This window comes from Uloborus diversus, chromosome 1, assembly GCF_026930045.1.
Source record: "Uloborus diversus isolate 005 chromosome 1, Udiv.v.3.1, whole genome shotgun sequence".
In the NCBI taxonomy this organism is placed as follows: Eukaryota; Metazoa; Arthropoda; class Arachnida; order Araneae; family Uloboridae; genus Uloborus; species Uloborus diversus.
The window spans coordinates 129952156-129977118 of record NC_072731.1 but is presented as its reverse complement, the minus strand read 5'-3'; the positions used below and the strand labels follow the sequence as shown (position 1 = coordinate 129977118).

At 33.4% G+C, this 24963-nt stretch overlaps 2 protein-coding genes across 3 annotated transcripts in view; one reads left to right on the top strand and one right to left on the bottom strand.

The window, feature by feature from the left end:
* The window catches only part of LOC129232136 (uncharacterized protein KIAA2013 homolog), a 45608-nt gene extending 35255 nt beyond the window's left edge, over positions 1-10353 (top strand). For both annotated transcript variants that reach the window (XM_054866380.1, XM_054866387.1), the window contains exons 12-16: positions 1846-2045; positions 2397-2509; positions 3348-3615; positions 3921-4045; positions 10065-10353. In XM_054866380.1, the coding sequence (XP_054722355.1) occupies positions 1846-2045; positions 2397-2509; positions 3348-3615; positions 3921-4045; positions 10065-10249 (891 nt within the window). In that variant the 3' untranslated portion in view covers positions 10250-10353. The remainder of the gene's footprint in view (positions 1-1845; positions 2046-2396; positions 2510-3347; positions 3616-3920; positions 4046-10064) is intronic.
* A 117-nt stretch (positions 10354-10470) lies between these two features.
* The window catches only part of LOC129232126 (uncharacterized), an 81818-nt gene continuing 67325 nt past the window's right edge, over positions 10471-24963 (bottom strand). The window contains exons 16-19 of the mRNA XM_054866369.1: positions 20934-21132; positions 17769-17907; positions 13466-13555; positions 10471-12347 (exon numbers count right to left, since the gene is read on the bottom strand). Coding sequence (XP_054722344.1) covers positions 12234-12347; positions 13466-13555; positions 17769-17907; positions 20934-21132 — 542 coding nt within the window. The 3' untranslated portion in view covers positions 10471-12233. The remainder of the gene's footprint in view (positions 12348-13465; positions 13556-17768; positions 17908-20933; positions 21133-24963) is intronic.

Sequence of the window (24963 nt, the reverse complement as noted above, 5' to 3'; positions counted from 1 at the left end):
TACAGCAGTTGACAAAGAGAAAGAGCGCAGGAAGAGAAAAGATAATGCATTGATACTTGCTCACATTGGCTTTCAGTACAATTAGTTTTTAATCACCTCTGCAACCCACTGACAAATACAACAATGAATGATGTATAAAATGATCAATAGTAAAAAATATTTTTAAAGAAATGGTGAACAGATTTAGAGAGTAGGTAACAAGAGAGTAATATACTGCCCATTTGATTGAACAATTCATAATAATGCACTACTAGATAAAAAATAAAATTGGAGCCCACTTTGCTTAGGATTTTTAAAGACTTATCTCATTTTTTCAAGGACGCTAGAACAATTAAAACTATTTAACAAACTTCATTTGTACTTTCCTGTGTCTGATATTTTAGTATTTGATTATAAATTTTTATAGTCCGGTTCTAAATTTGTAAGAAACCACTATTTTAAATTTAAAAGAAAAAAAAACTACAGATTTCTCATGACAGCAAATTTTCTTCAGTTGTTAGTGGGGCTGAAAAAGAATAGGAATAGAGGTAGTGTATCCCCCCCCCCTCATGCTAAACAGATTGACAATATGCAGAAGAAGTAATGTAAAAGCAAGCAATAAAAGAATTCCAAAATACTGAATTATATAAATAGCAAGATACAAAACATGCGAGTCACTTCAGAAATGTAAGAACCATGGTTTTTACATTTTTGGAGCAAAATGTAGCAACGAGCTGAATTTGAAACATTGTCAATCCTTCTCCCTCCCCCCTCCTATTAGTGGTTTGTAGCCACACTTTTTCAAGCACTTGAAAATGAAATTTATTTTTTCAAGTACTTCTCTCTTTTTTTCCTGGAATGAATCATGCTAATTTCTGGGAGTTGGGGACCCCTAACAAAGCGGGGACCCTAAGCTTTAGCTTGTATGTAATTCCAGTCCTGGTCACGTCATGCTTTTCATAAACATACTGCTATAATAACTGTGTGATGTCAATTTTTATCACCCTTTCTCTTCTCTTTGTCAAAATTTTATGAACCTGTCTGCCCTTTCCCCCCTTTTACTATGTTCTCTAACTGGGTGTCGTGCTGTAAGAAGTGAGAGGTGCCATGAAGTGTCCATGAAATCAATTTATATGCTAGGTGGGTTTACCAAATAGATCAATAAAGCCATTCACATTTTTTTGATATAGCACAGTAAAAACTCGCTAGCGTGTGACTTCATTGTCATCAGAAAGTCTAATTGATGATAAAGCATTATCTTCACCTGGAAAAATGTAGCAAACATTATTACAGAAGAGTGATGTAAAAACTACCTGATCTTATTTTGTTGAAGTTTTGCTTCTACATGGTTCACTGTTAGGGTTAAATTAAATAGGGTTATATGAAGTATTTTAAATGACTGTCATAGAGGAAGATTATGTAGCCTTGAACTAAAAAAGAAGGATTTTTGAAGGAGTTAAACCAAATTGAAGGAGTTTGAAGGGCCCTTCAAAAAATTTCCTAAATGAAGGAATATTGGAGTAGTTTTGAAGGAGCGTATGGACCCTATATAGCAGTCTGGATACTAGACTGCAATTTAATACAAATCTTATACCACGAAAAAATATTTCAGTCCCCTCAGTTTCGTGTTAAACTTTTGGTTTTTGTTCAAAGCAACCCTTTCATGTGTGTTAATTAAGCACTAAATTTGGCAATAATGTTAAAACCAAGGCCTCTAGAGGGTGGTTTTACCCCTAAAACCCTCCCTTCACTGTGCCACTTCCATGAATCAGGTGCTTAATTGAAATAAATGGCCCTACTATAGAACTCAACATATGATACTGAAATGTTATTTTTACTCTTTGCTTATCCTGTTATTTATTGCAGCTGTGGCACAGTGGGTTCAGCATCAGTTATTCCAAGGCACAGGGTGCCCTGAATGGGGACCGCATCAATGCAACCCTCTATTATGTCCTGTCAAGTGCTAGAGATCCCCCTTCAGAGTCAGATGCTACCCCTGGTCAGAGAGCGGCTGCCCTCCGTTACCTGTACATGCCAGACAAATGCTACAGTGGACATCACACACTGTGAGTAACACAGCAACATATAAACACATCGATTCTGCTTGCAGTGTACAATACAAATCTTATTAAGTTTGAAGTTTAGATATAAGCTCATTGACCTTGATTGATACCTATAGTTGCTTAATGATATTATTATTATTTTTATATTTTTTACAATAAGTAATTAAGTTTATTTTCAAAAATTTTTAATATTTTTGAAGGCTTAAGCTATTAATTTCTTTATTTTCCTCTCTTTTAACTACAAGTTTACTCATCAGTGCAGTCAGTACCGAGTAATCTCACTATCTCAAACTTCCATCCTATTGAACTCAATAGATGTTCAACACCTTTCATTGATTTTTCTTTTACACACAGGCAAGCATCAACGCTATGGTCTGACTTGAAAACAATGAACGATGTTAACAGAATTGTGGATCTCTGGATTTTGACTCTGACCAAGCAAGGATGTCACCATCTACTGATGGCAGGTGAGACCCTGAGCTTGACTCAAAATCAGCGAATATGCAAAGTCTTGATGATTTTGGGCTTCCCTATTTTTAAGAGTAATCTCGGGTTTTTCTGTCTTATTTGTACAATATATTATCAGTTTCTGTTTTCCTCTGCTTTGTTTTTGATGCTTTATTTTCACACCTGTTAAAACCATGTATGTTCAGGAAGGAAGTTATGGCATAAGATAAGGCTCAACCTTTTCAGATTTCCCTTTTTCAGAATATATGAATGATTCAGCATTCTTTTACTTGCTGTTTTTTTTCCTTTCTTTTGTCACCATTGGGCCCCTTCCCAATCAAAGAAGCCAAGAACTCTTATTACCTAATCTTTCTTGATGGAAATAGTCTGAACTTTGCATGCATTATGAATATTACTCATAGCAACTATTCCATAAAAATTTTTCTTTTGAGGCAAGAAATCCTCTATCAAATATATTTTACTTTGACTCAAATCCGTACCTCAGAGCCAAACTATTGCAAGTCAAAAATTGGGATTTGCAGTTTATTAGTGCATTGTAGGAAGGATTCTATTCTGCATCGAGCCATGTGAACGTAATTCTAAAAAAAATCCTTTGTAATTATTTGCTAATGTTAAAAAAGTGCAAGTCCTATACTTAGTATGCACCAGGCAAAAGTTTTCTCTCTTCGTATTTATGTCACAGTAGTCATAAAATAGAAATAATGTGACTTAGATTAGTCTCGCTCTGATGTACAGAAATTAGATTCATTTTTTTTTGTCCGGAAAGAAATTTTATCTTATGAATTAGATTTTTGGGATGGTGTATGAAACCTTCTGAGCATTTTTTTCTTCCTCCAGGTGCTGAGGGCGTGATGCAAGCAATGCTGCTAAGTTTTGGTGGCTTCAAGTTCAGCCAGCACCACCTGGAGTGGGACACAGAACCAAAGGATCTACACCGGGACCTATCCTTCCGGCGCATGGTCTATGGCAATGCAACACATGTTAATGTCAGTGTTGCAGTTAGGCAAGAGGATAACAAGGCTGTCATATGGACAGCCCTGGACCGCAGTGACAAGGACTACTATGCCTGTGATGGGGGTTGCCTTGACCCTCCCATCAAGCTTGGGTTAGAAGGTTTTTTGTTCTCCTCAACGACATTATCAAGTTTTATTCATAGTACAGTTAGTATGAAATAAAGTTATCATTTAAACACTGTAGTTGATAGTTAAGTGCAAATTCAAAATAGTGTAATCTGACTAACAAAAATCCAGTATCATGGCACTTGATTCAGTCATTGTCTCAGTATTATATGGATAAAAGCACCATGTGGTTTAGTGTTTGTGACTGCTGATAAAAACTCATCTAAAAAGTTCAAAACGTTTGTAAAAAGTAGTAATTGCAATTCAACTAACATACTCTTTCTTCTACCAGATCTGATCCTGTTCAGCTGCCGGTCAAACTGACCAGTCCTATAACAGCCATCCTGTACATAACAGCGGACAAGCAACACATGGAAGAACTCAAGCACACCATACATGTGGCAGAAGTTGTTGAAGGTGAGCAAAAAAACACTTTTCTGGCCTTTAATTCATCCTAACCTCTTTAGACTCAATACTTAATTTGAATGATAATTTAAAAAAAAAATGTATGAATTGAATGGAAACACTTAGACAGTTCCGAAAATTTCTTTAAAAAAATTATTTTTACTTTTGAGAAGATTACTGTCTCCTAAAGGAGCTACATTAAAATAATAGGGTTTCAAATCAGAAGAAAGATTTGAAGGTGAAATTGATCATCTCACTTAAAAACACAATATTTAAGGGCCAGTTTTTATAAGAGTCAGGCAGGTCAGATACATGCCATTTTTGATTTCGCTAAAGAATTTACAGTGGTTTCTTTGAATGATTTTAGAAAACACATATTTTTTCTTTTCTTCCAAAAAAAATTTTTGTGACCCACAAAAATTCTGAAAGTTGGTCTTAACTTAGGGTTTTTCTCAAATCGACATTTTTTAATATTCAATTATCTCTGCGAATTGAGCATCAGCAAAAGTAATCTTTGTGATTACATCATGATATTACATCATGAAATATATTGTAAATTTTATGGCTGACCATCAGCGGACCCTGGCAGGAGTGGCTAAACTGTGCCGAAGAAACTGAAAATGTGTCATGTTTGAGGCATCCTTACACGGTTTTTTTAGTGATCTTTGTTTTTGTTAGTTCATATTTTGGAAATTCTTCAAATTTTTATAATGCTTCAATTCATGCTTTCGTTTCAAAATGAATACTCGTTTGTTCTTTACACTTATTGCTATTTTACTTTTATGGGTAAGGAAGAAGCTTGGTTTTTAATCACTTCAAAGCGGTGTGTTTTGAGTTTTTTCGGTTAAAACAGAAAATGAAACAAAGTAGCGATTGTTTCTCACAATTATTACTGACCCAGGCAATGCCGGGTATTTTTGCTAGTACATGTATATGTGTCAGTAAAACCATGCCCAACACAGCCAAAATGAAGGTATTAAGTTCTGTGCAATCTTGATCTTACAGCTTAAACTCCACTAAAAATGAAGAATGCACCATTTTAGTGATTTGCACTAACATTGCATACATGGAGTAATGCAGTTTTTGAAATGTACTAATGTTGTCTTATGCAATGTGTTTTACGCAGGGTTGAGCGATTTAAATCATGATTTAAATCAATTGATTTTTTTTTAAATCATGGATTTAAATTATAATTTAAATCAGTAGATTTTTTTTAATCATTGCTTTAAATCATGACTTAAAAAAATGGAATTTTTAAGTTCAAAAGGAATGAACTTAATGTGTATAAAGTTCAGAGTATTTTTATTAGAAAAAAACAATAAAACAGGGTTCGTACGGATCATGGAAATCCTGGAAAGTCATGGAAAAAAAATAAGCAAATTTCAGACCTGGAAAAGTCATGGAAAATTTAAATTTTCATTCAAAGTCATGGAAATTTATTTAAGGTCATGGAAAAATGTCCTGCGCACAGAGAAAGTAACTGTATCTAAAAGAGCATTAAAAATTTTGAGTGATTTAACAGTATTGCACATAAAAGTTATTAAAAGTGGAAAAGTGAACGATCCGAAAATCAAATCTGAATTTTGAAATCTCATTGTACACTAAAAAGTACACTATCCACTTCTGTTGCAGCCACTTGTCTTTTTTTTTTTTTTTTTTTTTGCAATGTAATTTTACTGCTTGCACATCACTCATTCTGAATTTACCATTATTTTCAACGCTTCTTGCATTTTTTATTCTGTAGTAACGAACTTGCACACTCTTGATTTTGCCATGCCCACTCAAAAATGCAATTCAAAATTGTATCAGAGTTCGTTTCCATCACTCATAAAAACTTTATTATTAAATTTATCAGAGTTTATCTTAATTTGTTGAAGGTTTTAGAAAATAAAGATCTTTAGTCAGGCGATAGTATACAGAAATAGGGGAATTCTAATACTCTAAAACAGTAGTACCCAACATACGGCCTGCAAAACTCAATGTCAGGAATCAAACACTACGTTCTAGAATTTTTAAACCTATTAATTAGTATGCATTTGAATATGTGCGAATAAAAGTACATTCAAATCAGAAGATTTATTCACTACTGAATGTTTTTTAAAAATAAATATCTGGTTGAGAAACATTAGTTTACTACAGAATGTGGCTTTACTTTAAAGAACCAAAATGCTGTTAAGTTATGTGGATGATTAAATGCAATGTTGATACTAATAGGAAACTTTTGAAGCAAATTTATTGAAACTTATTAATGAGCCCAGTGGCACAAAGTTTTGTAGCTGTCTGCGACAAGCTTTTAGAACTTCATAATCTGTCTGCAAAATTTCGGGAGTGGGTTCAATAAAAAAAAATAAACCAGTCTTTTTAAATAATTATTTTTGAAATAAGGCAGGACCCCCCCCCCCCCCCAAAGATGATGGTTCACTTCCCCAAATTCTTTGAAGCACTCCCATCCCAAGAAAGAGACCCCTCCCCCCAAACTGAGACTAAAATCTTTCTCAAATTACCTCCTAAAAGTTTCAATGGTGCAATCTAATGACCCCTCACCCCTCTGTCCTTGGTGGGCACCTGACATTTGCAAACATGTGTTGGCTATTGAACAGGGCTTTGTCCAGGATTTTTCACAGGGTACATTTTATTTGTGAAAAATCAATTCATTTTTTGAAAGTATAAAAATGGCTCATAAAAGAATTTTTTAAAAATAGTTTTAGAATTGCATTTTAGAAGCCTATGATAAACAGTTCATTAATATCTATAGACACAGTTGCAGAAAAACTAAAATTAAACCATCTATTCAGCAGTTAAGTTTTTGACTCAAACAAAAACAGAATTTCGTTTTAAAATGGTGTTTTAATGGACTTTTCATTTATTTGCTTCATATGGATGAAGCAAAGTTAGGTTGAAAAAAAAGAGTAAAATTTCAATTCTCATATCGGATGCAATCAGATTGCATTTATCAAAATGGAAGCAATAAAAGTATAAAAAAGGTAAATAAAAAAGTTTATTAAAATAAAATAATTTTAGAATTACCATTTAACCAGGGTGCATATTGAATTTTATTAATATCACTGACATATTCACCGAAAATTCGGAGTCTTGAAAAAAAAAGGATGCGTAAAGGTTTAACACCAGACACTAAATGGCGATAATTTTAAAGCTGGTAACCGTATTTGAAGTGATCGCATTTTCAATGCGATGATAATTTTCTTTTTTTTTAAAAAGTCATTAACGGGAAGAAAAAGTTCTTACACTGCGTTTTTAGAGAACTTTATAACACTGCTAACGATATAAAAACAAACAAGCAAAACTATTCACTACGTTAGTTAAGTATCGCTTGCATCATAGAAATATGCCGACTTTATTTTTTTGTACACAGAAATATGCGTTTTTTTTAATTTTAGATTTACTTTTCCAGTAAACAATTTGAAAAAGATCGTTTTGCTTTGGTTTATAAGTGCCGCAGGCAGGCAAACAAGAATAATCAAGTGTGTGATCATTCTCTCCCTGCGTCAGCAGTTCATTATGTCCGACAGGTGCGGACAGCTTTATTTATTTATTTTTTTTTTGCGGACAATTTTTATTTTTTATTTTTTTAGCGCGGACAGAACTGTCCGCGATAGGGTTCCGTTGTCCGCGACATCGTCGCCGTGTCGCGGCGTTTCTGCCACTGGGTTAATGAGTCATTCAACCTTTGTCTCATTCATTGTCATTCTGCCTGTTTACAAAAAAAAAAAAAAGTTAGACATTAAACAATCATTATATTCCATTCATTGTATTTTTACTTAAATTTATGTGATGAAGACAAATAAGAATAGCTTAGATTTTTTGGTAAACACTGATATTTTTTCAATCACAAGTAAGTGCTTCAATGAGGTAGCGGCATTCACATAAAAGTTTTGCTGATGCTCATTTCCAAAAAACTTGGCAGGCTTGGTATTAAATTGTACTATTCTCTTCATGTAACAAAGTCATGAAAATTTTTATGAAGTCATGAAAAAGTCTTGGAAAAGTCATAGAATTTTTTCATCCAAACAGAGTATGAACCCTGATAAAAAAGCAAATATTAATTATAAACAACCTTACCAAAAGAAAATAGAATGGTTCATATAGTTGTTAAATAAAAGTAAATTGAAACCAAAGAAAAATAAAACAAGAAGTTCTGTCTAGAACTAAACAAGCCTACTTTCCCATATACCCATGCTACTTTCTAGTACCTGATGAATATTCTCAAAAATAGCTAAAATCGCAAACTGTTTCAAAAATATTTTTTAAATATTTTAAGCTGATTTCTAGGAATAAAATATTCCTCACTCATCTAATACACTTTTTTCCATTAAAAAAATTCTTTAACAGCTTTCAAAACGAAAAAATAATAATTAAAATTAATAAGCTGATTAAAATAAATATATCAAAAAAAAAATTGTTTCTTTTTCCGCTGTTGCCAAAAAAATTTTTTTAATGAATTAATGCAATTACCAAAATAAATAAAAACAATAAAATGTTAACTTAAAGAAATAAATTTCATTGTCAAAAAAAAAAATCATCTGCGAATATCTTTATGTAGAAACATGAATGACTTCGAGTTTATTCGCCGAAAACTAAATACCTAAATTAAAACTTCAGCGTGAAAATAAAAACAAGTCATATCAACAATAATTATTTCACAGTTAAAACCATAGCTGTGGAGTCGGAGTTGGAGTCAATCTCATTTTGGGAGAAAAGAGTCGAATATCCAAAAATCGGAGTCGGTCATCTGTCCGTGTATAAATTTTTGCCAAAGCTACGGAGTCAGAGTCGAAGTCAGGGAGTTGGAGTCCGATTAATTATCGGGCACAGGAGGTGAGTCGGAGTCAAGTGCCCCTAAATTCTCGGAGTCGGAGTCGGGAGTTTGGCGTCAAGAGCTATTTCCAACAAAATTTGTTTGAAGTAAATCCGCCTTCAAGTACGGAATCTACATCGACTTTCAGTTTCCCCGTAGGCGCTAATGTTAAGGGATTTGAACTGTTCAAAATTGAACGGAAACTTGTGTATAAAATATATTTTTGATTTGAACAATATTATCATCAAAAGTTTTTTCCTACAAAGTTTGTATGAAGCAAATTCGCCTCAGAATTCGGAATTGCCTTAAATTTCCCGTAGGCGCTAATGTTAAGTTTTTTTAGAACTGTTCAAAATTGAACAAAAAATAGTTCAAATCAAAAAGTGAAATATGGGAATGAGGTGTCTTTGCCGAGATCTTTTGAACAAAAAAAAGTTTGTTCGAATCGGACTATTCATTCAAAAGTTATTAGGGGGGACATACAGACAGACCGACAGACATTTTCCCCCATCTCAATACCCTACTTTCCAATTTTTAATTTTTTGATATTTAATTATTTTTATTTATTTTTGACTTTTTTTTGTTTTTTGCAATATTTTTAAGATGCATTAAGCCTTTTTTCATGCTTTTTTCTTCTTTTTCTGACTTTTATTGGGAAAGTAGGCTAAAAAATCATGGTGTCAATAAAATTGAAAAGAAAAATTGCAAAGGATATATGAACTAAGACGTTTGTGTTTGGAATTAGGAGGGATTCATCTGTTGGGAGTTAAGCTATTAAAGGATTCATTTAAAATGAGCTTGTCATACAATCCTCTTCAACATTCAGTAAGTCAAAACAGTGCTATAAAATAAAATATGCATATTAATAGGACAAGAACTCGAGGGGGAAAAAGTCTGATTTTTGTTCTTGGTGAATTGCATTAAAGGTTTAAAAGGCAAGATGTAGTTTTTTTTTTTTTTGAAATCATGGATGTTATTTTATGGTTCTTTAAAAAAGAATTAAATAAAAATTAATAAAAAGCATTATTTGAAGAAAATAATTCAATGTTCTATGTTATTTTTATTCTTTATTTCTACAGTTGTTAGTATTAAACATACTTAATTAATCTTAAACTAAAAAACTTCTATTCAAATTTTAAAAAATCCTTTTTTTTTTAATCGTGATTTTTATAAAACCTGGTTTCAAGTGTTAGCATTCTCTTTTGTTTGTTACAGCACCAGCACACGAGCACCACATCCTAGCACAGCACCGCCACGGTCATCAGCTGGGTGGTCTGCCGGCATTCTTCTGGGTGTCAGTGGCCTTCCTCATAGCAGTCTTCCACCTGTTCTTGGCCAAACTTGTCTACAATGAATACTGCAGCTCCCAAGAGAAGTCCCGGGGCAGATACGTTGTCTGACATCCCCTGTACATACTTCTTTTCCTTCTTGTGTACATAAAGCTCTTTAATATATACACTTATTTATGACAGCTTGCCCTTTGACATTCATTTTGTTCTGATGTCTTTATAAACTATAAACCATCTCCCTCAAGTTCAATGATTGTAAGCATACATTGAGATGTCAAAGTTTTGAAAAGAATTGTCAAACTGCTTATATTATCTGAAGCAGCTGACGTTCTAACCAACATTAACTCCTTGTTCTTCATTTGGGGAGATGAAATTCAGAAAAATTCAGTAGTCTTTAGAGAATTGCTTCAGATCGCAAGTTAGGATGAGGGGGAGATTCAGCTAGATACCTTTTAAATATGATGCCCCTGACTCACTCCACTAAATTATATACAACCTTATGAAAGAGGAAAAAACATTTAACAACCACTGAACAAAATTAGTCTCCTCTAATTCAAACTTGATAGTTATCTTCCCGAGTTGAGTTTTCAATTTTAGCTTATCTAATGGATAAAAAGTAAACCTACTTAGTTGAACTTGTATTCACAAAATCAATTTCCTCTTAAGCACATAAAAAAAAAAGTGAACTGGAAATGGTATTCCACTATGTATACAGCCTTTGAACTTTTTTCATGATTATTGAAGTTGTGTGGTTCCCTAGTTAGTAGCACATCCAAACAGTGTTTAACCTTTATCATTTTTTTTTAAATTTATCATCTTTGAGACATTTTAAAACATTACTCAAACAAGTTAGCGATTCCTCCATTTTTCAGCCTTGTGAAACGTATGGTACCATTACAAATCTGGCAACACTGGAAAGAACAACAACAGCGGTAAATCAGCACAAACTAACGCAGGTTTAAGGAAATGAGAAATTAAGTTTAATCAGAAACCTGTTTCATGGTGCAATTTGAGAGCTCTACTAGCGTTTTTTAAATGAATTCTAACATTGCGGCTCGATTGGGCGATAACATAAGAAATACTAAGAAAGAAAGGGGGGGGGGGATTTCTTCAGATACGCTGCAGAAGTAAAATTTCAACTTTAAAACATGTAAAAGCCACAGCTTATCCACCCAAAATTACAGTAAGCGTTTTGCCGTAATTGTGCATCAATCTTTTCACATCCACTTTCGGTTAACGACAATTCTTTTTTTCTTCTCATAAGTATGCAATACAAAGGAGTCTATTGAAAAAAAGTAAAAAATCATTTTTAGTAAAAATATGTTTTTTTTTATAGTGTTGATTGGCACATTGCATAATAATAAAAAGCAACATCTGTGAATACGCCGCTGCAAATTATCTTCAAATGTTGTTTTAGCATAATGAAGCCTACTTTTGTTCAGATTGATCAAAAAATTTAAAAAAATCAGCACAGACATTAGCCAATCCAGGAAAATTGAGACAAATACCGCATGACAGGAGAGTTTTCAGTATTTTTTGCGTCGGAATCTGAAATCCGGAAAGGTCGCGGTCCCAAGCATTCTAGATTAGGGGTCCCAGATTGTATTTAACTTCGCCCAATCAACATTTTGCGGTCAAGCATTCAAAATTAAGAATAAAATAGCTGTTTATTCATATCTCTCCTTGGTTTCATACAGAAAAAAGGTTTCACTTAAATTTTCTACATTTAGCATTATTTAAAGCCTTGAGGCCAATATTTGCCAACAAGCGCATCATTCATATGTGACGGTTGCATTTGTGCAGATTCTTGATACTTGGGTTCAAAACCCTGAAAGTACTCCTTGTTTATGTACTGCTTGTTAACTTAAAGCTCCTTGTTTATGTCACTCAGTTTGCTTTGTAGCACTATCATAGCATCCAGATGGCACAGTAGCATTTACTTTATTTTCAATGATAAAATGTTTATTGCTATTCATATTTTGATAGTCACATAAGTGTTTCAATACTTATGTAAAGTTAATTAAATAAAATGTCTCAAATGCTTAAGGCCTTGATGGGTAAATGGATAATTTCAAGCATTCGAGTTTCCATTGCTTCAGGAGGGAGCCTTCTGAGACATCTTGGCAATCATCCGCTTTCTGAAGTTCTGTGAACGTGTAGTTTGCTTCTTGCGGTACTCTTCCTTCCTTGGGCAAGTGAATGTGATACACTGCAGAAGAGGAGAGAAAAGATTTTTTAAAAGTTGTTTACAAAGTCACCATTTCAAAACACAGAAAAGATGTTTTGCTATGAATCTTAGAACTGTTGATAAATTATTAGCACCGCTCAAAATATTTGTGGAGAACTGGGCTCCCTCACTACACATAAGTTTTTGAATTGTTCAAAAAATAACTTAAAAACAGCTAAATCAGAAAAATCTTTATCAAAAGCTTTTTCCGATAAAGTATGTTTGAAGCAAATCCATCTTTGAGTTCAGGATCTATATTTGCTTTAAATTTCTCCATAGACACTAATGTAAATTGTAAATGAACTGTTTATGAACTGTTCAAAATTGTATGAAAAATTTATCGCATCAAAAAGTGAAATGTGGGAAGGAGGTGTCTTTGCCAAAATCTTTCAAACAAAAAAATTGTTTAAATCGGGTTATTCACTCAAAAGTTTTATGGGGGGATGGGGGGACAGACCGACAGATATTTTTCCCCATCTCAATACCCTACCTTCCAATTTTTAATCTTTTGATATTTATTCAGTTATTTTATTTTTTTTTTCAACTGTTTTTTTTGTGATATTTTTAAGATGCATTAAGCCTTCTTTCATGCTTTTTTTCTTCTTTCTCTGACTTTTACTGGGAAAGTAAGCTAAAAAGGAGTGGTACTCACAGAAAAAAATATTGGTTTTTTAATTTGATAAATTTGATGGAGTAGAGGGGGGGGGGGCACAGAAAAGTGCAATTTTAGTAAAAATTTGATATTTATTTAAGCTCTCAACGCCAAAGCAATATTGAACGTATAAAATAATACATTAAAGTTTCTTGTTTTGGATAGTATTTTTTGCAAGATTTTATAGCTTTGTCCTCTTACACCTAGAAAAGAGGTATTTAATTTTAGCAAGTAATATCATACTTAAAACAGAGAAATTTACCACCCAGCTCTTACAGCTTGATTCCTAAAAACTTTATATTCATTACAACTTCACTAGCTACTCTTTAAATAAGCTCTCTCTTTTTTTAAACAGGACATTTCAAAAAATAAAGCATCAACATAAAATGTTTTTGTGCCTGTTTGACAATTGAATAAACTACATTGGAAAAGGCAATAATGAACCCACCTGCTCATCCAAAAAGTCCATCAGCTTCTGTATGGAAACTTTGATTCCTTTGTCTCGGAGTTCCTGTTGAAATTCCGTCAAATTCAGGGGCTGTTAATCAAAGAGTAAAAAGATAATTTTATTTATTTCTTCATTAACAGTTTCAAAAAAGGCATAATATATAAGAGTACTCATAGCCTTCAGCAACAAGCATTTGCCCCAAACAAGCTACTGAAGAGCATATTTCCGGATTTTGGAACTTACCGAACTTCAGTTCAGTACCAGTATTGCAACGAATAGTGATTTGGCTGAATACTAAATATTCAGACACAACTGGGGCCAAATATTCGGTCGCTGAAGAGTTAACTTGTTATTTTTAAAAGCAAAGCACAAGTTGCATTTAAATCATAATTTGGTGTGGTAGATAGTTCAATATACTTAGACTGCGTTCCCATACCTCGACTGATAGCTACCTGTCGTTTGATCACGTGACAGCTAATGACGTCAGCGGTTACAAACCGGGTAATGCTTCATTGAGCGCTTTTGGTTGATCACCAGTTACTTGAGCAGACAAAAAGACACAGGTGAAAAATACTTATTATTGGTTAAAAATGTCACGTGGTTCAATCAATCAGCTTAAATTTAGGTTGATTAGTTGATCAACCGGTGAGGCTAATAGAAGGACGTCGGTAGCAACCAGTTAACCGGTAGCTCTCATAGAATGCTGCGGTTAGTCACCGGTCGACCGGTTGAGGTATGCGAACGCAACCATAATGAAATATTTTTTTAAAGGTTTGGAGTAAATTTTCAAAAATTTAATAGCGTTAGTTTAAGCTTTGTGATTAAGATATGCAGGTGAAAAGATGCCAAAAAGAAGAATACATTTTCTCAGAAACAGTTCTTAAAGATCAGAGTTCTGTATTTAAGCTTTTAAGATACCATTTTTTTTCTGTTAGGTGCATTATTTCATAAAACTTCTGTTTTCCGAAATCTTAATGCTGCACCATTTTTGATTCAATAAGATTTGGAAGGCAATACAATAAAACCTGTAAAGTTGACCACCACCCTTGTGAGTTGACCACCTGTCTAAGTTGCATGCTATTTTAGGCACAGATTTAGATCTGTATAATATAATTCAACCTCTACATAAATTGACCGCCTGTTTAAGTTGAGCACTAAAGTAGTGCATTACAAGTGGTCAATTTACACAGGTTTCACATATTTTTTTCTTGAAAAATTTTATTTCTGAGATTTTGCTTTTTTTTTTGCTCCGCAGATGAGTAAAATTTGGTATTTTTGATCTTTTTTCCAAGAGCTCTAGTAAATTAATTGATTAAAAGTAGTAGGGAGATCAAATATGACTTATTGTCAAGTTTAGATTGTTTCTTTTTTATTTGTTCTTAAAAAAAAAAAAAAGCCTAACTAAAAATTGTCTGGGATCAAACCCTGGTTCAAAAACAACCGTTTTTGTTATTTTGAGCATAAAAAATAATCCATGAAGGACTTACAGTAGGAGGCTAATTTTTTTTCCCCCGTTGTGCTTAGTTAAACAAACTAGAAGCACAGAAAGAAGCATGCTAATACTGGACGTCCTTAATTATGAACAAATTGCTTAAACATATTAAGAAAAAATTAAAAATTGGCTTTTCCTTCCCTGAAAAATAATTGTGGGTTAGGTGATAAAAATTTGAAAATGCTAAGATTTTCTAATTTAGCTTTTACCTTGCCCTTTAAACTGAAACAAAAATAACAATGTAACATTATATTGCTAAAATCTACTACTTTCAGAGCTAAAGTGATTTATATCAAAATGGAACTTGGATTCACTTTAGCTTTGAATGCTGCAAATAGGAATTATTAAGTTCAGAAAATGTTGTAAGGAAAGTTGTGAAATACTTCCCAGATGGTCCCATGGTTTTGATCTGAATCTGTTAAGGGGTCTCGGAGAAATCCAAGAAACCTTGAATTTCACACGTTGTGGATATGTAATCCCGCTTACGTAAGCGGGCGGAATACGTCACAGGTCACATGGTTTTTCTGTGACCGGTGCATTTTTACAGCAAAGGTTTTCCTTCGTCTTGAGCGATAATTCTTTCGGTATATGGATGATTAATTTTTGCCACCTGTTAATTTTCACTTATAGGCATTACTAATGTTTTACTACGGAGCAAAGCAGTAAAAAATATATTTTGCTACTTTAATAGCTGAATCAATAACCTTAATCAATAAACTTAATATTATTTTAAACTAAAATAACTTTATTTATTCACTAAAATGTTTTTTTTTTTTTTTTTGATAATTCAGTTTTTAAACATATTTAGTGTTCAATACAAGGGGATTGAATACAGAACACCCCTCCCTCGATGATTTAACTTATATAATAACATGTTGTAACTGGTGTCTGATTTCTCAAGTTTGACCAGTCTTCTAGATTTACTGTTTCACAATGCCACAATCATTTTAATTTGAAATTAGGGTTATACTAATTAGCAGGCTCCAAAAAAAGGAGAACGTTCTGATCTTGTCGGATTTGTTTTTTCTTTGTACAATATTCCATAAATACTTGAAAACACCTGTACCCGGGGGGGGGGGGGGGGGAGAACACCTGTTGGCCCGGGCCTGAGTATGAAGGGAGCCCAATATTTTTTAAACTAGGTGTGAACTATAGGGGTGAACAATATGGAGAGAGGCCCGGAAAAGTCATTTGTGATAATATGCCATAAAACAAAGCTATGTGTTTTCTTTACCTAGAGTGAAAGAAAGTGCTAAAAAACATTATTATGAATAATCATAATGAACATTTTGAATCAAGGATTCTCTGAAGCAAATATAAAATTCATGCTAGTGGTTTTTTTTTTCTTCATCTATAATGTGGGCATTTTTAGAACCATGCAACTTTTATAACGAGTTACCTAACACGTATTGTTATGAAACATAAACTACAATTTACAATGTTACAATTTGTAATTTACAATTTTATGACTTGCAATTTACAGTTTTTTTGCAGTTTGGGAAACCGTAAACTTTTAAATGATTCTAACTAAATACTGAATCCAGTCTACTTTTCATCAGAAATGAGATGAATCAATTGTTGCATTTCTGCTAATGCTCGTTCATCGTGAGGTTTAGTTAAAAATTTAAAGGGTTCTAAATCCAATCGAGCTATTACTTCTAGTCTTGACTCTGCTGAGAGCTACGTATATTTGTCCTTTCGCAAAAATCTTTTTTCCTAAATCTATGACAGTTTTATCGAGGGTTGTTTGATATGTATTGTTGTGAAATATAATTTACAATGTTACAATTTTAAAACTTACAATTTTAAACTTGAAGCAACTTTTGTTGTTTTTTTAGTGACTCGTGCATTTGCTTTCGGAAAGTAAACTTTGATGAAGACAAAAAAGTTTTGTACATAGTTGCGCACTTGAAAAAGCCTTTCTTTACAGTCGTCGGAAGTCTTTGAGACACTATGGTCTATTTCTTTCTCTATCGTGCTCATCTTAGTTGTTTTCAGATTCATGTGCTCGACGATTTCTTACTTGAGATGCACATAAGAAAGACCTCAACGTCATGTATCACATACTCGATTCTATGAACGTATTTTATATTTACACCTCTAAAAAGCAAAGAATAAATTACTTTTAAATTAAAAAAAACGCCTTCAAAAAACACCTAGGAACTAAAAAGCAAAAAATAACAGATTACACTTACACACTATTTCCTACCCAAACCTAGAAATGAAATTTATTTTACAATTCCAGTACAAAAATCAACTAAACTAAACACCCAATTATAAAATAAACACTGATTTTAATTACTACATGATGAATTATTTTAAATACCCAACTAATTATATAAAATCTCGTAATTTTTAATAACCTTTTGAAGTCCGTCCCTCCTATAAACTACTACGTAACTGAGTAGATTTAGTTTTAAAGACTAATTTCCTGTTTAGATAAATTAGTGTTTAATTCAGGATTCGGTGGGTTGTCAGTTACGTCAGGTAGTAATTATTGGAGGCCCTGACTTCAAAAGGTTATTGAAAATTAAGAGATTGTACATAATTAGTTAGGTATTTAAAATAATTCATCATATAGTAATTAAAATCAGTGTTTATTTTATAATTGGTGTTTATTTTAGTTGATTTTTGTACTGGAATTGTAAAATAAATTTCATTTCTAGGTTTGGGTAGGAAATAGTATGTAAGGGTAATCGGTTACTTTTTGAAGGCTTTTTTTTTTAATTTATGGTGTTTGAAAATTACATGTTATGTAAACAACAAAATAGGCAGTGAAGTATTTTAAGAAGTCAAAAAATTATTTTTTACCTTGTAGTGTAAAATACTTTCAAATAGTTTTTCATCATTTAAAATTTGATCCCGCACTAATGAGATATCTCCTTTTCCTGGACCTTCCTCCTCATTGTCGTCTTGTTGTGAGGGATTCCATTCCACTATTTCATCCGCTCTGAAAATCAGATGGACACATATCCATAAGCAGAATATCTTCCCATCAAAAATCAAAAGCTTCCTGATAACTATAGCAACTAAACAAACTGTAAAATTAGGTGCAAAACAATTATAACTTTGGCTAGTAATTTCTCTTTCTGAGTTACCAGAATTTCTTGTTAAACTTTTGCAACATCACCAATATTTTTCAGAAATGCTAACTTTTTTTATATTAAAGCATGAGTTAAGTAATGTGGCATAATAGCTAATCTTGAAAACTAAAAATTCAAAAGAATCTGAAAAACTAAAATGAAAATATAGTGATAAAATTCTATATCCATTGAGGCAAGAGTGTGATGAGTTAAGACAGTTTGCATATACATGTTTAGATTTGAATTAAAAAGATAAATTGTTTGTATAGCTTACCAAAAATATTAAGATAAAAAGCCATCTACTAATGATGTCAAGTATGACAGTTTGACAATGGGGAGTGAAAGGGTAACAAGTGTGAGGTCTTTTCAACAAAAATAGGTTTATGAAAAATAGCCTAACCCCTTAACAATCGAATAATTTTCAAGAAAACAGTCATAAAAGTGTCTTTTTTATTTAAGAAAATTATATAAAAATAAGTGTAAGAACAACATGTGCATTCAATTTTTAATATTTGTTATTTTTTAGATTAAAATTTTAAAATATTAAAATTTTATGAAAAGCCTACATTTACGATTATTTTGACTGAATAATGGTTTCTAGCAAGCAACGAAAATTCAAGTAATACGTCTTTAAAAACATTAAAAGAGAATTTTATTAATCTTTTGTGTAATATAAGTAAGATTAGTAAATTTTTCTTGTGTAGTAAATTTCAAAGCATGAGATACAGAAGTCAACGTCACAATATGACAGTAGTACAGTTACCTTCCAGCATCTTTTATTGTTTTCGCCTATCCTGGAACAACATGCTTTGCATTCTCTTGATGCAAAGCCGGATCTACGGGGGGGGGGGGGGGGGGGCAAGCTGGGGTTCTTGCTCCGGGCGGCAAATTTTATTGGTGCTTCCAGGGGCGAACTGGCCAACCGACCCGCAGGCTGGTGTGCCCCCTTCCCTTTTTTGTACGTCCTTGCAACTTCGTTTTTTTTTTTGCGCCCTTAAACCTGTTTGCCCTTGGTTCCTTTTTTCCACCCCCGATTTTTATCCTCAATAAAATTGAGCCTCTTGTCATTGGGAAAAGTAAAATGCCCAGGTGTCAGAAGAATGTTAAAAAATATCCTGTTGCATACACTCACTCAAAAAAACGCATGGATGACTCAAAATATTTTTAGTAAGTGGCTCAAAGGCTTGGATAATAACATGAAAAGACAAAATAGAAATATTGTTTTGTTTATGGACAATGTTGGGAACCACAAAACTGAGGATTCCATAGGGCTTTCGAACGTTAAGGTGACATTTCTCCCAGCCAATACAACCGAAAATGCAGCCCCTTGATCAAGGGATAATAAGGTCATTTAAAGCCAAGTACAAACAACAAATAATCAACGAACTGCAGAAATTTTTGCATTCAGGCGAAGAGGGAGGCGACGAAACATTCCGTTTCTCGAAAAAGTCAACCTTTTGACTGCAGTGCACTTTTGCAAAAAGGCTTGGAACGACATTTCCTCTACTGTTATCAAAAATAGTTTCAGAAAAACTAACTTTAGGAAACCAAACTATGATGAAGAGGATTCATGGGATGCCAAAACTGTCATCTATGAACATGAGAAATTTCAGTCTGAAGTCTGCGAAAAACTTGGAATGACACAACGAGATCTTTTAGAGTTTATAGAGATCGAGAAAAACGATGAAACAGAACTTAATGAGTTTGACTCACCAGTTCAGAACAAAAATACTCACACCGAAGACGACGATGATGATGTAGTAGAACCTCCCCCATCTTTGAGCGAAGTACAGAAATCATTATCTGTTATACGAAGACACATTGAAAATTGAGGAGGGGACTATAATGTGTTTTATGGCTTGGAAAAGGAGTTAGAAAAGTGTTCCCAGAAGACACTGAGCAAGCAATCTACTATCGTGGCCCTTTTAAAAAAATAATGTAAAAAAAGTTCTGTAACAATGACTTTGTATCTCAAAGATGTAAGTTACTATTTTCATAATTTCCATACATATTTTAAATATATATATATACAACTTGATTATTATAGTATAATGTTGTTTCTTAGATTATTTCAAAAACTTCAGTTATTATTTCGTTTTGAGACAAATGTTGTCAATTTGAACAGGTAAAGAATATTTCCCCGCTTAATCAAATGCCTCGAATAATATTTCTTGGAACCAACGATATTCTGTTAAGCGAGGCCAACAGTATGTATTTTGACAAGAACATGTCTGTTGAAGCTTGCCTTTGTTAATTCTGCAAATTCTGTGTTATGCAAAGTGCATATTATGATGAAATTTGTTTGTACCCCCTCCCCTTACTGTAAACTACACTTCACTTGAGAAATCAAATTCCTGTATTTCTAGGAGGAAGAAAGAATACCTTTGACCTCCCCAACAGAAACAGTACGATGCAGTGACGAACATTGCAGATTTTTGTGAAAGTCTATAGATTATTTCATAGCTGGGGGTGAATAAGTACAAGAAAATTTTTAAGAAAAAATATTAAATTTCAGTGAACAAAATTTTGTAGCGTATAATTTGGGATATATTCCACAGGTAGAATGTGCTTGTAGATTTTAAGGTTAGCATCTTATTTTAATGCATTTCTCAGCTGATTTAGGTTTTAGAAGCAAAAAATTAAAAATGCAAGAAATGAAATTGGAACTTTGCCAAAAAGACGAATAATTAGTGAATTTAAATGTCAAGCCGTGGCATCGATATCAGTATTGTTTTTAGATTATTAGATTTATCTGAATATTATAGAAACATCAAAAGAGGGGAATCAAAATAACTGCCTGAGTGAAAAACAGGCAATCAAGCCTACAAATAAGAATGATCCATAAAAGATTGAGTTAACAATCCATAAAACAAAAAAAAACTTTACTAAGTACCTGTACTCATCACAACTCATGTCATCCTCGCTTTTGGGAACTGAATCTATCTTTCCAGATTGGCTCTCACTTCTGACCCTTTTGGCAGTCTCATCCTTTTTCTTGCATGAACTTTTCCGTTTCTTACGATTGACCACTTTCTTTTCATCCTTATCTGCAATGCTGTTCACAGGATGGATGATGGAACCATTTTCCACCCCTAAATATGCAAGATCATTTCTATTAGGGTTAGTATTGTAAGTCATATATAAGTCATTTTTATTTCGAAATTTTTAATGCTTAAATCCAGCTAGTAAATAACGTTATATGTTTTGGAGTGTAAGAATTATCATTGTAAAAATTGCAACCAGAGTCAGATAAAAATATAAAGTATCTGTGCACGCAACTCAAAAGTATCTGCAAGCTAATCATTGTCTATTACGTAAAAAATAGGGGGGGGGAATTGTCTGGATGACAAAAGAAAAAAAACATTTTTAATGATAAGAAATAAATACTTGCAGGTACATGCTTTGAGGTTACAAGGAAATAATTTTTATGCTAATTATGTGAGTCTATAGATGCAAAGACTTAAGCTAAACTTCAAAATTTTAAAACTATGCTTCTTTTAGCATATATCTTTGCATTCGTAAGCTCACATATTTTTGAAAACTATATCTCCACTAAAGATCATGAAATGAAATGAATGAAAGGGGGGGGGGGGGGCTCAACCGAACCAAGCACAGCAACCAGAGGTCTATTGTACTAGTCCCAAAACAGAAGTCTTAAAACAGACCAGTAGCTGAAGAAGAATTCAGCAAACACCTAATAGGAATATCATGAACCTCGCATGGTTCATGCACATGATGACCAAACCTATAGGCAGGAAACACTTCACAATCACACAGGGTGTGAGTAATATTGGGTGAGTGCAAAAGTTCGTGCGGAGTTGCAATAGATGGCGTTAGAACAAGCGTAACGTGTTGTCATTAATACCACTATCTACGTAAGTCAGATCGTTGGAAAGGTGACGTGTGCAGCTTTCATTCCAATCAAAATAATTTGCGCAGATACAAACTGCTTCGAGAAAGATCACTTTTAAAATGAGTGTTGATAAAGTGCATTTACGGCATGTTATGCTTTACGAGTTTCGGAAGGGAATAAACGTTGCAGCAGCCGTAAAATACCTTCAAGACGTTTATCAAGATCAAGCACCAGCTAAACGAACTGTGGAAAAATGGCTTTCAAAATTTCGTTGCGGAGATTTTAAGCTGGAAGACGAGCCACGCTCAGGTCGACCTTCCGACATTGATGACGATGTTTTGCGTTCTTTAGTTCAGAATACTCCGCGAATTTCAACAGAGGAAGTTGCTACAGCACTTAACGTTGACTGATCAACCGTTTTTTCGGCATTTAAAAAAATCGGATTTGATTTAAAGCTCGATATATGGGTGCCCTATTTATTGACCGAGAGCAACAAAATCCAGCGAATTTCTGCTGCCGTATCTTTACTCGGGCAGCTCAAAAACGAGCCGTTTTTGGATGGATTAGTGACGGGCGATGAAAAATGGGTCCTGTACAACAACGTTCAGCGCAAACGCACATGGAAACAGGCAGGTGAACATGGTGAGGCAATGGCAAAGGCCAGTTTGCACCCGATGAAGGTGATGCTCTGTGTTTGGTGGGATTGCAAGGGTATAATTTATTTTGAGTTTCTCCCCACCTGCCAAACGATTGATTCGGACAAGTACTGTAGTCAATTAGCTAATCTGAACCAAGAAATCAAACAGAAACGCCCGAGTTTTTCAAATCGCAAAGGCGTAGTCTTTCATCAAGATAGCGCTAGACCACACGTTTCAAGACAGACGCTACGCAAACTGAACAGCTTGAAATGGGATGTCCAAACTCCTCCACCGTATTCTCCTGATATCGCACCATCGGGTTATCACTTATTCCGGTCATTGCAAAATCATTTAAATGGAAAAAAACTTGACTCTTTGAATGCCTTACAAAACGACGTGTCTTCGTTCTTCGAATCTAAACCACGCAGTTTTTATGATCGGGGCATCCGTATGATGCCAGAACGTTGGAAGAAGATTATAGACTACGATGGCGAATATATCATTGATTGAATAAAGAGTTTTGCTTGCCTAATCACTGTATGACTTTCTTTCACAAACTCCGCACGAACTTTTGCACTCACCCGATAGTTTCCTCCTTAAAGATGTAACCTCTGCAAATTGGATCATTACTGACACCTATTATAGCAAGGTGCTGTTTTAAGGCGTAAAGTCCAGTAAGAAGACCAAAAGCCTTCCTAATACTATTTTTGTTAAGAAGCCTATTGCATTTTTGGCATATGATCCTCATAGGCGGATTTAGGACTGAGTTCCTGGGGGGGCAGGATTTTTTTTTTTTTTTTTTTTTTTTTTAGCAACATTTTTATTGCTTTCCACTCTCATGTTTTTGTCTGTTTCCTGTGATGCATAAGTCCATGCTTTACTTTTTTGTGTGTAGTTTTCATTAATGTGTGTTTTCATGCTGTCCTTTTTGAATTGACCTTAAAAAAGGGAGCTGGTATCAAGAGAGTGATGCAGGGCTCCCTTTCACGTGGGAAATGGAATATAGACAATTTTAGGGGGCCGGGGATTTTTCCCCCGGAGAAAATTTTGTAAAATGGATAGAAAATTCTGCATTTTGAAGCCTTATAATGTTTAATTGGATAGACATAGAAATTGATAACTACATTATACAGTTGTACAGTATTGTTCAAACTTTGTAAGAAACAACCATTTTAAGTTTGAAAAAAAAAATAAATAAACTATAGATTTCTCATTACAACAACCTTTTTTGAATTATAAGTAGTGCAGAAAACGAAAAGGAATAGAGGTAGTGGATCTTTTTTTTTTCTGGTTAAACAGATTAACAATATGCAGTAGAAGTAATTGGAGCCCACTTTGCTTAGGATTTTCAAAGACTTATCTAATTATTTTCAAGGACTCTAGAATAAATAAAATTATTTAACGCACTTCATTTGTACTTTCCAGTCTCTGATATTTAAGTACTTGATTGTAAATTTTTACAGTCCTGTTCTAACTTTGTGAGAAATAGCTATTTTAAATTTAAAAGAAAAAAAAACCCACAGATTTCTCATGACAACAACTTTTCTTCAGTTGCAAGTGGGGCAGAAAACAAATAGAAATAGAAGTAGTGTGTATTTTTTTCCGTGCTAAACAGATAGACAATATGCAGAAGAAGTAAGATAAAAGCAATCAATACAAAAGAATTTCCTAAATACTGCATTCGGGATTCAATAAATAGCAAAATATGAAATATGTGAGTCATAAAAATTTATTTCAAATGATACGTTACCAACGTGGGAACCATGATTTTTACATTTTTAATACAGGATGAGGCAAGGAGCTGAATCTGACATATTCTGGCATTCCTCCCCCTCTACCATTTGTTAGAAATTTTAAAATTTAAGGTTTGTAGCCACACGTTTCCAAATATTCAAGGTTTTCAAGCACTTAAAAATGAAATTTGTTTTTTCAAGCAATTTCCATTTTTTAAGGAATGAATCATGAATTTTTTTGGGAGTTAGGGACCCCCTTCAAAGCAGGGGCCCTAAGCAATAGCTTGTTTATCTTATAGGCATTTTTGGCCCCATTTGTAATTCACTCTTACCTGCAGATTTTGCTTGATTTTTTGCAATTTTAACGAAAATTCGTCAGTTTTTATGGTTAAAGGATTTTTACGATTTTACCAATCTTTGTTAGGTTTTTATAAACTTTTATAAAATTTCAGCAAATTTTTGCAAAACTTTTGATGACTCAATTATTTAGATTTCAATAATGACAAAGACTGACTCACTTAGACTTAGATGATTATGACTTATCTTACTTTTTAAACAGTATTTATAAAGTAAGTAAAATTGTACTCTCCCTCTAAGTAAAAAGATTCATTTAATCAAAACACAATGATAACTGAAATTTATTCAGTTTGCGACAGTATTTATTTTCTCTCTCTCTCTCTCTTAAAAAAGAGAGAGAAG